This window comes from Danio rerio, chromosome 24 (assembly GCF_052040795.2).
Source record: "Danio rerio strain M-AB ecotype USA chromosome 24, GRCz13ab, whole genome shotgun sequence".
Classification (NCBI taxonomy): domain Eukaryota; kingdom Metazoa; phylum Chordata; class Actinopteri; order Cypriniformes; family Danionidae; genus Danio; species Danio rerio.
In genome coordinates this window covers 25,881,546-25,898,043 of record NC_141044.1, presented here as the reverse complement: position 1 = coordinate 25,898,043, position 16,498 = coordinate 25,881,546, and the positions used below count along the sequence as shown (strand labels likewise).

Sequence of the window (16,498 nt, the reverse complement as noted above, 5' to 3'; positions counted from 1 at the left end):
TAACTATGTATTTCAATACCAGTCATTATAGAGACAATTTTTTTTCTGTGGTAAAAAAAGTTTGAGAACCACTGCTCTACGGGATTCGAACTACTGGCAATATATATTGAAAATAAATATACTATATTAATTATATAACAAATATATTATACAATATTAAATTACATAAAATAATTTAAAGGACAAATTCTTGACTTTTTGGCAGTGGTTCGAACCACCCGAACCCCCCTGGCTACGGGTATGAATATTGTCATAAAAATGCTTGTGACGCGAGAACTTTATTTTTTCGTGCTAGAGCAAACATCAAGACCAAGTTTTCTCGTCCTACTTCCATCCACTGTTTCTGCTCCACACACACATAACACACACACACACACACACATTCACCCAGTCAAGCAGTCAGTCGAGGCTGTCATGTGTGCCAGAGTCAAGCTGTCCTCCTTTTTGTTTAGCACTCTGTACTCGATCTCTCCGTCGAGCATCAGCAAGACTCCAGCCTGACCTTTGCCGGTAATCCTTATAAAACATAAATGCATGATATCTTCCCTCTCTCCGTTTCCCTCTCTCAGTCTGTCTGCATTAGACCACCTCACGGCCCTCATTACAAGCGTCCCACTGCCACCCCGATGTCACTGTCTAATTACAATCCCCCTTGATCTGGCGGATCGTGACGCGGGACCTGCAGCTCGCGCTCCGAGGGTCTTTTCCCCGCAGGCGGTGTTGCTGAGCCGCGCGGCCCGACAGCAGTGATGATGAGGCGGCGCTCGCGGCTCTCCCTCCCCGCCGACAGCCGGAGGATCATTAGTGGAGCAGCGGTTAACAAGCGGCGACAGGACAGCCAATATCACTTCCAGCCTGACTGACTGACACGCCGTGGGTGGCGACGAGAGGACAGGTGGGCACAAGTTCAGGAGGTTCAAACTCCACGGCAAGTTTTTCCGAGGGATTTTTTGTGTGTGTTATCATTTATTAATTAAGCAGCAAATTTATATGTCGAACTAGGCCTATGTATTGGAATTTGAGAAAAGGTTATTATGCTTAACTGAAAGCTAAAAGTAGTTGCTTATTATTTGGAATAAGGTTTATGGTGAGTGGAATAAAATGTATGATTGTGATATTTAATTTTATGTAGCCTAATTATTTTAGGTTCAGCAGTTGGATAGAAAAAAAAATATTTATTTCAGTGTTTGTTTGTTTAGCATACCTGGTTTATTGCAACATTTATTTGCTTTTTATTTAGGTAAACTATAAAAAAATAACAAAGAATATGGGACGAGGCAGTGGCGCAGTAGGTAGTGCTGTTGCCTTACAGCAAGAAGGTCGCTGGTTCTAACCTCAGCTCAGTTGGTGTTTCTGTGTGGAGTTTGCATGTTCTCCCTGCCTTTGCGTGGGTTTCCTCCGGGTGCTTCAATTTCCCCCACAGTCCAAAGACATGTGGTACAGGTGAATTGGGTAGGCTAAATTGTCCATATTGTATGAGTGTGTGTGTGAATGCGTGTGGATGTTTCCCAGAGATTGGTTGCGGCTAGATGGGCATCCGTTGTGTAAAAACTTGCTGGATAAGTTGGCGGTTTATTCCGCTGTGGTGACCCTGAACTAATAAAGGGACTAAGCCGACAAGAAAATGAATGAATGAACAAAGAATATTATTTTATTTAGTTGTGAAGGATTTCTTCAAATTTTTATTTAGATTAAATAAATAAATAATAACCTGTATGATGTTTTCTACCAGAAGTAATGGTGACAAGTTTCACATTGACCAAATAAATAAATAATGACACCAATAACAGGTAATCAGTGGTGTAAAGTAACTTACAAATATTCAAATTAATTGAGTAGTTTTTCTCAGAAATTGTACTTTACTAATGTGTATTTTTACTTTCCCGAGTAATAGTACTTTTACATAAGTATGAATTTTAGTACTCTTTCACTGCAGGTAATACATCTGAATTCAAAGGGTTTAGAAGCCACAGCTTTTTATGCATTAAATCATTTATTGGCTATTATGAGTCATGTGTACAGAAGTCATTAACACAACTATTTGAGATTTAATAGTAAATAATGTGCTCCTCAAACAAAGTTTGTTTTCAGATGGCATAAGAAGACTTTTGAGTGTTTTTTGTCAAATCACTATTCACTTTCATTACATAGAAAACAGCAGCAGGATTGGTGGTGAAAAAATGTACCACAAACAGCAACACAAGGGTGAGTATTGATTTTCAATTGAAAACTTTTGTGCTTATTTCAAGTTTTCATTTAAAAAAAAGTTTTTTACAGAAGCATATTTTCCTAATTATACAACAATGTATTCTAAAACATAAATAAATACATATTTTGGGGGGTTATTCACAGTATTTTATAAATTGTGGAGTGGTTGAAAGACATTATGAAATATAATTATTAAATACATTTGGAATTCCTAATGTAATCAATTGGGAAATTACTGTGCTGTGATAACTATTAGGTTTTTGTTTGTTTGTACCTTATATTCTCATGGTCTGTCTTGCTTTTTTCACAGTTTTTCACATATTAAGCATATATTGTTGTGCATGTGCATATTCTCAAGTGTATGAGTGTGTGAATCAAATGGATAAAAGTTTGAGTGTGTGTGTGTGTGTGTGTGTGTGTGTGTGTGTGTGTGTGTGTGTGTGTGTGTGTGTGTGTGTGTGTGTGTGTGTGTGTGTGTGTGTTGATGCATATAAATTACAAGAAATAAAAAAATCTAAAAACATCAGTGACAAACATTTGTCAACATTTTACTATAAATTTTTATTTTTAATGGCAACAACTATAATATAATGCAATATCCTACATATTTCAAGCATTTTTTTGTTTTATAATACAAATTATCCTGATAAATAATTATCTTGATTGATCATTTTAAGATTAATATATTAAAATGAGCCAAATACAGGATAATTAATTAAAACTGTGATTAAAATAAAAGAAATGATTAATGGAGCAAACTAGCTAACACACAAACAAAACTTTCATTTAAATTGAATGGGACTTTAAGGGCCGTGTTAACATGCTATAAACTAACATACATCTCTGCTGTTCACAATATCATAAGTGATCACTCAGATCTGCCACATGGACTCAGTGCTAGTGAAATTGGCAGAGATCTGTGAACTCCAGTGTGCTGCATGAAGCTGATTAATGATTAATGTGCGCCTCTGACACTTAAAAGGCAGAAAAGGTCAGCGGCTTCGGCTCTCAAAATACTCACAGAAATCACAGCGCAAATGACCACACTGTTCTGTACATATGCATTTCACTTCTTCAAGTTATATTTGAGAATAGATTCTCATTACGGACAAATTAATTGATAAATAATGTTATAAATTAAGTATAACATAAGAATGATTTTAAAAAGCTATGGGCTTAATCTATCTATCTAAGTATCTAAGTATCTATCTATCTATCTATCTATCTATCTATCTATCTATCTATCTATCTATCTATCTATCTATCTATCTATCTATCTACAGGTATCTATCTATCTACAGGTATCTATCTATCTATCTATCTATCTATCTATCTATCTATCTATCTATCTATCTATCTATAGTATTTTAAACTACCTTGTGTCAAAATGAATTAATTAATATACAATGTTTAATATAAAGTAGTTATATACAAAAGAAGAAATATAACAATCTAAAATGGATGTTGTGCACTAACTTCATTGAGTCATTAGGTGGAGCTGCGTTTGTGTAAAGAAAAAAGATTTGTTAGTGAACAGCGCCATCTCCTGAAAGATCACTGTCTGAATATTTTTTGTAAAAAGAATATTTAGCTGTAGGCAACTTACAAAAGTTTGTTTCATAAATATGAAATCAAATAATAAAATAGATTTATTAAAATAATTAAAAATGAATGCATTAAAACAACTAAAGTAAGTGCTGCAGAATATATTTTACATTTATTTTAAGAGTAATTTTTCAAACAATTATTTTAGCAAGCATGGTTATAGGTGATTGTTATATACAGACAATTTTAATGTGGCGATATCACTGGCCCATAAACATTTCCTGCTTGTTTTCAAACTATTTTGTAACCGTAAGGAGAGGCAATTTATTATTTGAAGATATAATGATCTTTTTATATTCTTGAAAGCTATGGAAATTAAAAGGAAATTCTTTAGGACCATTATTATTGTTCACATAACTCAAAATGGTCTGGGGTTAGGGGAATTAGGCAAGTTATTGAATAATGATAGTTTGTTCTGTAGATTATTGAAAATTATATATATATATATATATATATATATATATATATATATATATATATATATATATATATATATATAGCTTAAAGGGGCTAAAATTTTGTCCTTAAAATAGTGTTTAAAAAATTAAAAGCTGCTTTTATTCTAGCCGAAATAAAACAAGACTTCCTCCAGAAGAAAAAAAAATATTATCAGACATACTGTGAAAATTTCCTTGCTCTGTTAAACATCATTTGGAAAATATTTTAAAAAGAAGAAAAAAAATTGAATGAATGAATGAATTATTGAATTGAATGAATGAATGAATTAATTTATTACACTAATTTAATAAAATCTATTATAAGATCTACATGGAGAAGCTTAAATAAACAATAGGAAACATTTTTTCCCAAACATTTCTTAAATTTATTCAAATATTTATGTACCCACAGATGAAAATATCATCACATATAATAATGCAAAACTGAGGACATAGAATTAACAACTGGAAGACAAAATATGGGCAGAGGTTTGGCAGGCTCTATTGAACACATTTTTAAAAGGGTTAATAGGCAGTGTCAGTCAGGACTTCAAATCAAGCTGGATTTCATAATGCGTAATATAAAACACTCAAGGAATTATCATCAGCACACACTGCAAATGCTCAGATCACAAATGACTAGTGCTCTGCGGGATGTAAACAGTTAAAGACATATTCTGTCAGGTGCCATGCAAAACCATCATAAACTGTAGCTTTTTTTATGAATTCTGAGTGTTTAACAAAAATGCAGCACTTACAGATTATTTGAATATCAACATAAACCGAAGATATCAAAGACACAGCACTATTTATTATCAAAATCTGATATTACTATTACAACACTACATCTATAAAATGACAGTGTATTAAGTGCGTATTAGCTGCGCTACTCTGGCAGTTAATAAGTGAATTTGAAATCACAAGAGCAGTGAGTATTGTTCAATATCAGATCCTGTGATCTCCACCATTTGAATGTCTATTTCTGACCCAAATCCCCACCAGTCCATCTACCAAAACAACTAAAGTGAACTTCTAAGTAAAAGTCATACCTACTTCAGCAAAAGCAGCAATGGATTTATAAAAACCATTGTGCTGCGATTCGTAAGGCCCAGCCTTTCACATTAGCTTCCTCATAGCAAAGTCTCCTCCGTCTGGATCCATGAGGGAGAGGGATTCTCCGCTTGTTTCAGTATCAACCCCTCCATGCCTAAAATCTGCCACTAGAGGGGGTTTTCCTACTTTATTATTTCACTGAAGTCTTTTACGTGCCTTCACCATTAGCTTCTTCCTGCTTCGGTTCAGAATCAGCCGAGCGCTGGTCTTTCTCTTCATCATTCCCTGCATCCCAAAGAGGAAAAAATTAGAGAGTGTTGTTAGTGAAAGCACAAACAGAAATCACGATGTTTAAATAAAACAGTTTTAATGAAAATTAAAGTTTGTAAAGTTTTATGGCAAATGTTGGCATTGAAAAGCCAGATCTGAAAGTTTTAAAAAGGTTGAAGTCAGCAGAAGTCAATTATCACGATGCTAACATCGTATGTTTCTAGGATGCTTGTCATTCATTTAGCCTGTTAAACTGTGCTTTAGTTATACTGTTGTACTGTCACAAAAACAAATACCTCATATGTGTAATCATTACCTGGCAAAGCTCTTTCGGATTCTGATAAATGTTTGATTAACAACCGCGCTAGTCAAGACAGTGTGACAACATGAAGATGCTGGACTTTTAGAATGAAAAGTGAGCGGGGGAGAGGGGGTGTGTTTCAGGACCTGGATTAGATCAAATTTAACAGGGAGGGAGGATAGTACATTTCCAAACACACAAACACATGCTTTTTGTCAGGAATGCCCGTGCGGTCACTTATTCATCGATGAAAAATTACAATTTTCGTAATTGAAAAAAATAATAATTGCATAATGACTATCGGGAAAACTCCGGATCATAAATATTTGTATATATGTCCTCCACTGCAGCTTGGCAACAAGGTAGGCGACATCTAATGCAAATATCTATGACACGTTTCTAGCATGGTTATTACACTGTAAGCATGTATGTTGACAGCAAATATCTAGCATGAATTAGTACGCTAGCATGAATTAGCATGGTCTTAAAGTTAAACAACATTTGAGCTTGATGTCTGACAGTCAATTCAGTTTCTGGAGGGCCGCAACTCTGCACAGTTTAGTTCCAAGCCTAATTAAACACACCTGATCAACTTTAACTGATCAACTGAGTCCTCTACAGGTAAAGCTGCGGTCACACTAGAGTTTAAGCTTGCAAAATTCTGTAGTACGGCACTGCAAAAAGGGGCGTGACTAATCAAGGTGTTCAGACATTTAAGTGAGCGATTGGTCCATATTTAAAATTTCCGTCCAGAGAGGTCATGTTTTGATCCTCGATTGGTCTCACGCAGTCAAGTGATGCGATTTCACAGGTCAGAGTACACCAAGCTTGAACTTTGCAATGCGATACTTGTCACACAAGCTTGTATTTCCAGTCTTACACATTTGTGTGCGTATGAATGGAAGTCTATGGGGACAAAAAAGGTGTTTGAACTAAACTGTGCAGGGCTGTGGCCCTCCAGGAACTGAGATTGATACCCCTGTTCTAGTATGAAGCTAGCATGTATTGTAAGAGATATGAAGATTAACAGAAAAAGTTTTAATTAGTAATTTTGGACCCAAGGATTTATGGACTGCCTTTAGATGTTCAAAACATTTTTTGTTAAATTATCTGTTGACAGATGTTTGAGTCAAAAAATATTGTAAAATGTATTTCCTCTCTATATTGCACACACCTAAACATGAATGGTCGTAAATGACCATGATCCCTCTATGATGATTGGTATATTATTAATTTGATTTAGCATGGTGCTAACAGCATGTTGCTTAGAGTAGTTGCAAAGCTTTGCTAATGATATATGGATGGATAACAGTGAGATCAAAATGTCTTGAATTGGTGGATGTGTTAAATTTATTTCTAGAATTGGGGCTCTATTTTGACAGTCCATGCGCAGAGCGCAAAACGCAGGGTGCAAACGCTTTCAGGGCATGTCAGAACGCGTTTTTGCTAATTTAAGGACAGGAAAATCTGCTTTGCGCCGTGGCGCATGGTCTAAAAGGCTTGAGTTTATTTTCTTAATGAGTTATAGGTTTGTTTTGAGAATAAACCAATCAGAGTCTCATCTCCCATTCCCTTTAAGAGCCAGCAGCATCGTGCCAAGAGCGCATTCGCTATTTACAGGACACAAAATAAGTCTAAGTGGAAAAAATGAGCATTTCACTAGCAAACAGTTAACAGTTAACGTTTTTTTTTTTTTTACATAAAACTGTTAAACAGAGCATCTACTGCGTGAGAATGAGAGATAATAGATGTACTTTCACATTCGCTCTTGGATGGGGAAACCTTTACGCACAGACATCAATTAGTCTATAAATAAATAATTTTGTTAGTTAAGCGCAAAGATTTGTTTCAAAACTATTTCTAAATTCAGTTCTAATTTCCAGCAAACGAATAAATGAACAACAATAACAAAATGTGCTCAAAAACCTGAGTTATATCCTAAAACACATGCTGTGCCCCATATGGTCTAAAACTTGACAGGTGGGCAAATCTAAGCTTGTTTTTAATAAAACAAATGTAAATATGGATATAATAAATAATACTGCTAATAATAATAACATTATACAAAAGCAAATTGTTATGAATGAACTGAAAAAGCCTCCCGAGATGAAGAAGACATAAAAGCAGTAATTTTTTCATATTTATGTAGGCTAGAAAATAATATGTTTTGTAATATTTTAATCCTTTATACTTATATCTAATATCTATTTGTATGATATCCTATATATATCCTTAATATTTAATTTTTTTCATATGTAAAGATATTTGCACTATTGCTCTCTTTTGCGTATCAAGCAGTGCGTAAGCGAGGCGCAACTCTGCGCCAGAGTTTAGACCGGGTTTGTTTTGGTCTAATGAAAAATATATTTTAGTTTCTCAAAATTGCAACGCGCCAGCAGTGCGCCTCCGAACGCCTTCCTTTTTAGCACAAATGAGCGCTAATGCATTTGTTATTTAAACAGCGTAGCGCAACGCCTCAAAATGACTACCAAAACCAAACTACCGACTACCAAAAGACTATTGCGATGTGCCTTGCGCCACATTGCGCCGGGTGTATGATAGGGCCCTTAATGTTCAAAGTATTAACACACTCCTAAAAGTCTACAGGATTGTTTTTGTCATTATAATAGTTGTTTTTACAAAACTGCAAGTCTGATCAGTTATAAAATATATAACATATACCGAGTTAGCATCTTAAATGTCTGACTCAAGTTTGGAGGTTGTAGCTTAAACACTGAAAAAAAGTTGTTTCAGAAAAAGCTTAAAGAGAATTCCAGCATGTTGGCTTTGTTAGGTCAAGATAACTAGCATATCTTCAATGCCCTATGGCAAAGCAGGCTGTTTAGCAGTAGCTGCTCTGCTTTTTTCCAGAAATGCCCTCAGCTAAAACAGGCCTATATTTGATAAAAACACATCAATGTTTGTCTTGAGCTAAAACTGTTGGGGGAAGCCACTAACATGCCCTCTAAAACCTCTAGTTTGCCCAAAGCAGGCGTGTCTAATATATTATTGATGGGCACCCTGCCTCTCAGTGCCATATTACATGACCGGCTCTCATGTTGTTTGTGATTAGTTAAGGAGACTGTAGTGACCTGGTTTGCCGATGCTGAGCTCAGACAGCGTTTGGGAGAGTCCGCTAGCGTCCAGCCCACCAGAGGATCCCAGGATGTCGTGTACAGCATTGCGTCTGCCGGTCCTTCCAGAGGCGATGAAGTCTTCATACGTCACCTCGACATCAGTCATATCTAACACGTTTCAACATAGCAGTGCCTGCCAAAGAGAGAGCTTTTATTTAAACGTGCTGTGACTTGGAGTTAATAGTCTTTCAACATAAAAATCCATGGTTTTAACCAGATTTGACCCTGAATATTTGCAGTTTTTAGCCAAAATTACACATTAGTGTCTTTTTAAGATATACAACCAATTAAAAACTTCAATTTGATTGCATTTCACGTTGAGGTCATTTTGGATTTAATGACCATATTTAATACACCAATGGGGCTGAATTTTATTGGCATTTTGTTTGCCAATTGACAAATCACTGTAGCATAAAAAATGTATGTCTTTTTCTTTGAACAATAAAAAAGTGTTTCTTTTATTTATTGTTCTTTTATTTAGTTTAAAAAGAGTATAAAAGGGACAGTTCACCTATAAATGAAAGTTTACTCAAACTCAAGTGGTTCCAAACCTTTATGAATTGAACAGAAGTAAAGAGCACAACACTGTTCTTTGAGAGTCACACTTATACAGTATATACAGATATTAATATTTTATTAGTGGAGGTCTCAATTAAATTTTCAGAAAGTTCAATTAAATGATCATGCTATGTATTTTGGTTAATTTGTCGGGTGAACTGTCCCTTTAACGCACCATTTACACGGGGCGTCAGCGTCAACGCTTCCCATTCACTTTTAATGGTAACTTCAGGCGTTGCCAAACTGCATTGTGCATCCTGCATTGTGGATCCTGCATCAACTGCATTGGAAGCTTCAGCCAATCAGATTGCTTTATGCAAATACACCAGCTAGACAGTGGCCTATTCCTAACTGAATTTCATTGGTTGGCGCTGCTACGACGATCGCGTTAGCCCCAACTTCAGACACGCCTTCAGTCAAGCGTTGACGCTGAAGCCCTGTGTGAATGGGGCGTAAGAGCCACAGTTATGCATAGATAATAATATTTTGTTTATGTATGTCTTATTTAAATTTTCAGAAAGTTCAATTAAATGTTCACGTTATATATTTTGATTGCATTTGTGTGATAGAAAATATAAAAATGTATCATGATGCATGAAAGTGTCTTTTTTATAATGCAATTAATTTTTTTTTTATTTGACTTACTACTGGGCCACATGCAGGTTCAAAATTTTTGGGGGATTTGTGAAAGTTAAAAATATGAATTATGTTTTATTTTGTTATTTCATTAATTTATTTATTCATGGATTCATATTTGTTTTCACTGGTCAGTCAAATTAGCAATTCCATTCAAACTGTCCAGATTTGCAGCAGAAATAGACATCTTTTACAAACACTGACCATGTTTTTACTGATCCCAAAACTCTGAATGCAATTCATAAATGTCAAACAACTGTTTCTATTACTGGTCAGCATTTGAACAAACCATTAGGAATCCCAAACAATGTAAAGATTACATGAGGTGGCATATAATCTGAGCTCAATAAGAAGATAAGCTTGGATGAGAGACTGTTTATTCAGTCTCACATCTGCGATCTCATGCATTTCTAAGTGATGCATTTCTAATTGAATCTGTTCTTTTTTTATGTTGTGTGAAAATAAAATGTGAATTAATTTTAATTTTAGAGTCCCCACTATTTAATGCTATCCTGATATGTGTCATAATCATTATACAATGTTATTGCAATTTTAAATATATTTAGATATTCTGTGATACATTGCAACTTTAAATTATGCCCCCAAAGAAAACTTTGGCAATATCTGTTTTACCTTAACAGAAACACTTCTCTATTTGTTTATCTCACTATGGATTTATTGCTACATGGCAAAATGTGATATTAAATAGATAAACTGACCAACAGTTTAATGAAAAACTGTCATAAATGTACGAGTCTTTTTCGCGATGCCACCTATTTTAGTTTACTAACTGCATGCTGAAGGCAGGGTTTCTGCAGGTTTCACCAAGTTAAATTTAAGTGATTTTAAGACATTTTAAGACCATTATGAACAAAATCTAGATGCTAAGATGCTAGATGCTAAGAAAGGGCTAGATGCTAAGAATGTTATTTGAATATCCCAGATAGAAAAGATTTTCACTTGCCCCATCAAAAATTATAAAAATTTTATACATTTAACAATACAACAACAACAACAACAACAACAACAACAACAATAATGATAGTAGTAGTAATAATAATAATAATTAACTCTTACCAAGAATAGAACAAAACATAGCTGTCAATTACTTCAGTCTACAATAATAATAATTTAAAAAAATAGGTCAGGTCAGTATCCTTAGCAGTAAATAAATAGAAAACTTTTTTTAAGCAAATGTTACTGTAAGGAAAGTAAAAATAAATGCTATTTAAAAAAAAAAAAAGTTTAATTGAGGCGGATTGTTGGTGGTGTAAATGGCCAGCTATCCAAAGGAAAATTAAAACTTTTTCAAAAAAGATTTAAGACCTACAACACAACATTTCAGTAGATTTAGGACTTTTTAAAACCTAAAATTTAGCTTTTGTGATTAAAGACATTTAAGACGCCGTGGATATCCTGGAAGGTGACCGTGCTCACCTGAAAACACCACTAACTAGTGAACTGTAAAGAAATTAATTTTATACCAAATAGTATAATGAAATATCAGGGATTTATTATCAATTTGGGAATCCATGTAAATATCAAAACAGATGTGGCACAAATCTGCAAGATTATCTCGAATTTTGTTGAACTAATTATCAGGGATGGGATGTAAGGACGGTCTTCCCTGAGCTCACGGTTATATTTAGCTCATGTTATCATCTCAGCACAGTCATTCTGCCTTTAAAATGATGCCACTGTGTGGAGAAACACCCTAAAGGAGGTCATCATTACAGAGCTGATTCACTGTACTAAAATAAGAGGGAAATTTTTAAAAATAGTGTTGGATTTCGCATAAAATGCTCAATTCTTTTCCAAATGACTTTATGTAATGTGGCTATACCAAAACATGTACTATTTTTATTCTTTTTAAAGTTAAGTGAAATTAAATATAAACTACATTTATAAAGCAAAAAATATATTTAATTTTATTGCCAAAGAAATATTACTCATATTATTTTTATTTAGTTTTAATACTGTATTAAAATTTCAAACCAACACAAAAAGCAATACAAACTATATAAATGTATATTTTTTTATTAAATTAAATTAAACAGAGCAAAAACAAAGGACAACGCAGCGGCACAGTGAGTAGCGCCGTCGCCTCATAGCAAATACAGTAGGTCACAGGTTTAAGCCTCGGCTGGGTCTGTAGGCATTCCTGTGTGGAGTTTGCATGTTCTCCCCGTGTTCTTGTGGGTTTCCTCCAGGTGTTCCCGTTTCCCCCACAAGTCCAAAGACATGCGGTACAGAAGAAGGAGTGTGTATGGATTTTTCCCAGTGTTAGGTTACTTGTGGCTGGAAGGGGATCCGCTGCGTAAAACATACTGTATGCTGGATAGTTCGATGGTTCATTCTGCTCTGGCAACCCCAGATAAATAAAGGGACTGGGATGAAAAGAAAATGAATAAATGAATGAAAAAAATACATATTTTTGAAATTGCAGGAAAAACTAATTAACTTACAATAAATGTAGTTTATTTTAGGTTGTTGCCTATAGGAAATACTGCTTTTTTGAATTACTGAATTACTTGAATTTCACTCAAAATAATAAAACACAAAATAAAATAAAAAACATTTAAAACCACATAGACTTAATAAATAATGAAAAAGACAAAAAATACAACTAAATTTAGTACAAGCCCCAGTGCTGGAAAACACACAAACACTCTCTCATTCACACACTACAGCCAATTAAGGTTTATCCAGGTCACTTATACTGCATGTTTTTGGTCTATGGGGGAAACCGGAGAACCTGGAGGAAACCCACATGAACATGAGGAGAACATGCCAACTCTACACAGAAAGGCCACCTGGCCCAACCGGGACTAAAACTAGGGACCTTCTTGCTGAATAAGTTGAAGGTAACTCAGCATTTTTACTGTAGAGCATGCACCTTTTTACACAACAAAGAACAAGATAGTTGTTGAATGGTGTGGAGATAGCTGTGCCTGTTTTCTGTATAATATACAGTTGAAGTCAGAATTATTAGCCCCCCTTTGAATTATAATTTTTTTTATTATTATTTCTCAAATGATGTTTAAAAGATCAAGGAAATTTTCACAGTATGTCTAATGTTTTTTTTTCTTTTGGAGAAATTCTAAATTGTTTTACTTTGGCTAGTATAAAAGCAGTTTTTAATTTTTTAAAACCCATTTTAAGGTCAACTTTTTTTGTGTGTGTGATAGTCTACAGAACAAACTATTATTATACAATAATTTGTCTATTTACTCTAACCTGCCTAGTTAACCTGGTTAAGCCTTTAAATATCACTTTAAGCTGTATAGAAGTGTCTTAAAAAATATCCAATAAAATATTATTTACTGTCATTATGGCAAAGATCAAATAAATCATTTATTAGAAACTAGTTATTAAAACTATTATATTTAGAAATGTGTTGAAAAGAATCTTCTCTCCGTTAAACAAAAATTGGAGAAAAAATAAGCAGGGGGGCTAATAATTCTGACTTCAACTGTAGGTATCCCAATTACTTGCATGCAAAAGTAATGTATTAAAATATTATTATTTAATATTATTTCAAATGAACACTGAATTTTATTTAGCAAGTTTAGGGCTTTTCTGTCTGTAATACAGATATACGAGTGCAATACATATTTTGTTGCTCAGCGAACACTGAATTTTAACATAAGCAAATTTGAATCCAAATGCAAAGCAAATGCAAATAAAGTGTCTACTTTAATGTTTCAATAACTTTTGTCAAAATGTAATAGCAAACAACTTTCCATAATCATTCAGCACAATATATACTGTATTGATGTAAAAATAAAACTTTTACTCTAACCTCAACTTTAAAGAATAATTAGTCATCATATTAAATTGTATTATATTTTAAATATTTAAAAAGTTCTTGCTGACAAAAGAATGAAACTAGTTTGAAGGGTGGTGGAAAAAACAGAATACATTAAATTTTTGGGGGCTCAATTGTAAACCTTTTATAAAATCTATCAAATATGATTGCTATAAAAACATTGCTGCACTGACTATGATCTTATATAAAATCATAGATTTTTTTTTACTGCAACATTTATTTCCACAAGTCAAATCTATTCATCATCCTTACAATAAAGGCAAACTGAAACAACATCAATGATATTGAACAAAAAAGCTAGGTTTGCCTTAATTTAACTCAAGTTCTGCACGTTTATTCCACACAACCATGACCAAAAACTGTAAACTAGAGCATAAATCTAATAGTTTATATCACGTAAAAATGAATAAAACATAAATGTACTGCGGCTACCCGGTGTCGTCCTTGATGTCACGTGTACTCGATTTATAACATCATATCAAAACACATAGCCTAGCATATCATACCCACATGACATATCTAGACATGACAGCTACAAGTGGCCATCCCAGTGGAGAAATTCTTACATTTACAGTCCAGCACACGGCGTTTAAGCTCATATCAATGAAACGGTTATATAAAACCGACAAGGTAACACAGAAGCTAATGAAACAGGCGGGCGACCGTCTAAAATGATATACCCAGAAAGCCGAACGAGTCCGCAAATTGTACCTGTTTTAGGCTGGACGTTTTTCCTATAATTGTCACTGCTGTACAGTTTTGTCGCTCCGGTTTACTTCAGTTAGATGCGACGGTGGCGGTGCTGCTGCTGCTTCAGTCCATGAGTCTGCAAGAGAAGATAGAGATGACGTATGCGCGTAACCGGGCGATGCTGATATGCGAGGATTATCCAAAACCATTCTATCTGCTTATGCCCAGTAATGCCGAGGAGTTTGATTCATTTCAGTGACTCGAATCTTTTGAACTTGTTCACTGATTCGCTCAGTAAGGGCTCTGCCTCTGCACACACTCGCACTTGTCTACTTGCATGACGTATTTCCTGTATTTGGCACAACTTTTAACACACTATAAAATTCTTCATAAAATATATCTAGTGAATAGTACTTTGGCAAAGTATTTGGAGGTTGATAGTTCATGCACATTTTGTAAAACTGAAGACGAAACGCTGATTCACATTTTTTTTTCAATGTGAAAACACAAAAAGCATTTGGAATAGCTTATATCTCCATATAGGTAATTATTGCTTTTTCCAGACCCTTTAAACTATACAAGATATTATTTGTTACTATAAAAGTAAAACTGATTTATCAGAGAACTACATTATTACCTTTTTTATTTTGTATGGAAAGTATTATCACAAACAAAAATTATTCAATTCGCAGCCTTCTTTTTCACATTTTTTATTTAAATTGATGTTTTTATTAAATCTCTTAGACTGGTTAATAACAAGAAAAGTGTGATAGATTCTTAGATTATTTTGACAATTATTTTAGAAAAATTAACAGGGTATGGATGTATCGTTATTTTTTTCTTTTACTTTTCTTTGCTTTTGTTTCTCTCTTTATTTTATTTAATTTTTTTATGTGTGTTTATATTTTTAACCTGATCTGTTATTATCATTGTTACTATCATTGTGTTTTGTGTGTGTGTGTGTGTGTGTGTGTGTGTGTGTGTGTGTGTGTGTGTGTGTGTGTGTGTGTGTGTAAAATTGGATTGTGTATGTTTGTTATTGATTAATTAAATAATATATAAATAATTTGAACACACTAAAAATTATGTTTTGAAAAAAGGTATGGTTTATTGAGCTTTATAATTTGTACTTTAAAATAAATATTATCTACAGTCACATTACAAATTAATTCAGGAAATTCACAACATACTTACATATACTCTAATATTTAATTTTAAAAAAGTAAATAAATAAATAAATAAATAACAGTGACAACATGGCAATGTAGCTGACTACATCCATATTACATTCAAATTACATAAATTATTACTTTATAAAACAGTTGCAAAGTAATTATTTATTTAAAACAAGTGCTTACCCAAGAGAGTGTGCTATTTCAGATGCAGCCTTCTTCTTTTGTTACATTCTGTTTTAAATATGTGATTTGAGATGCAGAAATTGTTTGGGGTTTTATTATGGATAGTTTGCGATAAAACCATACATTTTTTTAATGCACGTAGGAAAACACCACCATAAAATTAGTTATTTCAGGCAGTTGCCAACTATGTACTTGCATAGAATCTAAAGATTCAAATGGTATAATAAAAATAAATAAATAAACAAATAAAAAGGGTTGCATGGTGGCACAGTAAGTAACATGTTTGCCTTACAGCAAAATGGTCGCAAGTTCAACCTCGGCTGTGTCAGTTGGCGTTTCTTTGTGGAGTTTGTTTGAATGTTCTCCCCGTACGCATGGGTTTCCTCCGGGTACTGCAGATTCGGCCACTGTCCAAA

General features: G+C 33.9%; 1 protein-coding gene and 1 long non-coding RNA gene across 4 annotated transcripts; one reads left to right on the top strand and one right to left on the bottom strand.

The window, feature by feature from the left end:
- The first annotated feature begins 379 nt into the window (after positions 1-379).
- LOC147838046 (uncharacterized) lies at positions 380-10,947 on the top strand. Of its 2 annotated transcripts, none has more exons than XR_015524973.1 (3): positions 380-895; positions 2,152-2,205; positions 8,948-10,937. It is a non-coding gene; the product is annotated as an uncharacterized LOC147838046 (long non-coding RNA). The 2 variants fall into 2 exon arrangements; XR_015524974.1 differs by having other exon boundaries at positions 401-928; positions 8,948-10,947.
- Positions 4,613-15,070, bottom strand: pkia (cAMP-dependent protein kinase inhibitor alpha). Of its 2 annotated transcripts, none has more exon segments than NM_001199998.2 (3): positions 4,613-5,588; positions 8,967-9,144; positions 14,746-15,070. In NM_001199998.2, coding segments are annotated over 2 exon segments (228 nt in total). In that variant the 5' UTR covers positions 9,118-9,144; positions 14,746-15,070; the 3' UTR covers positions 4,613-5,511.
- Between the last annotated feature and the right edge of the window lie 1,428 nt (positions 15,071-16,498).

Coding starts and splice junctions, on each gene's coding strand:
- pkia (XM_087308681.1), bottom strand. CDS start 9,117: ATGACTGATGTCGAGGTGACGTATGAAGACTTCATCGCCTCTGGAAGG. Junction 5,589..8,966: donor GCTCAGCATCGGCAAACCAG/GTCACTACAGTC, acceptor TTTGGGATGCAG/GGAATGATGAAGAGAAAGAC.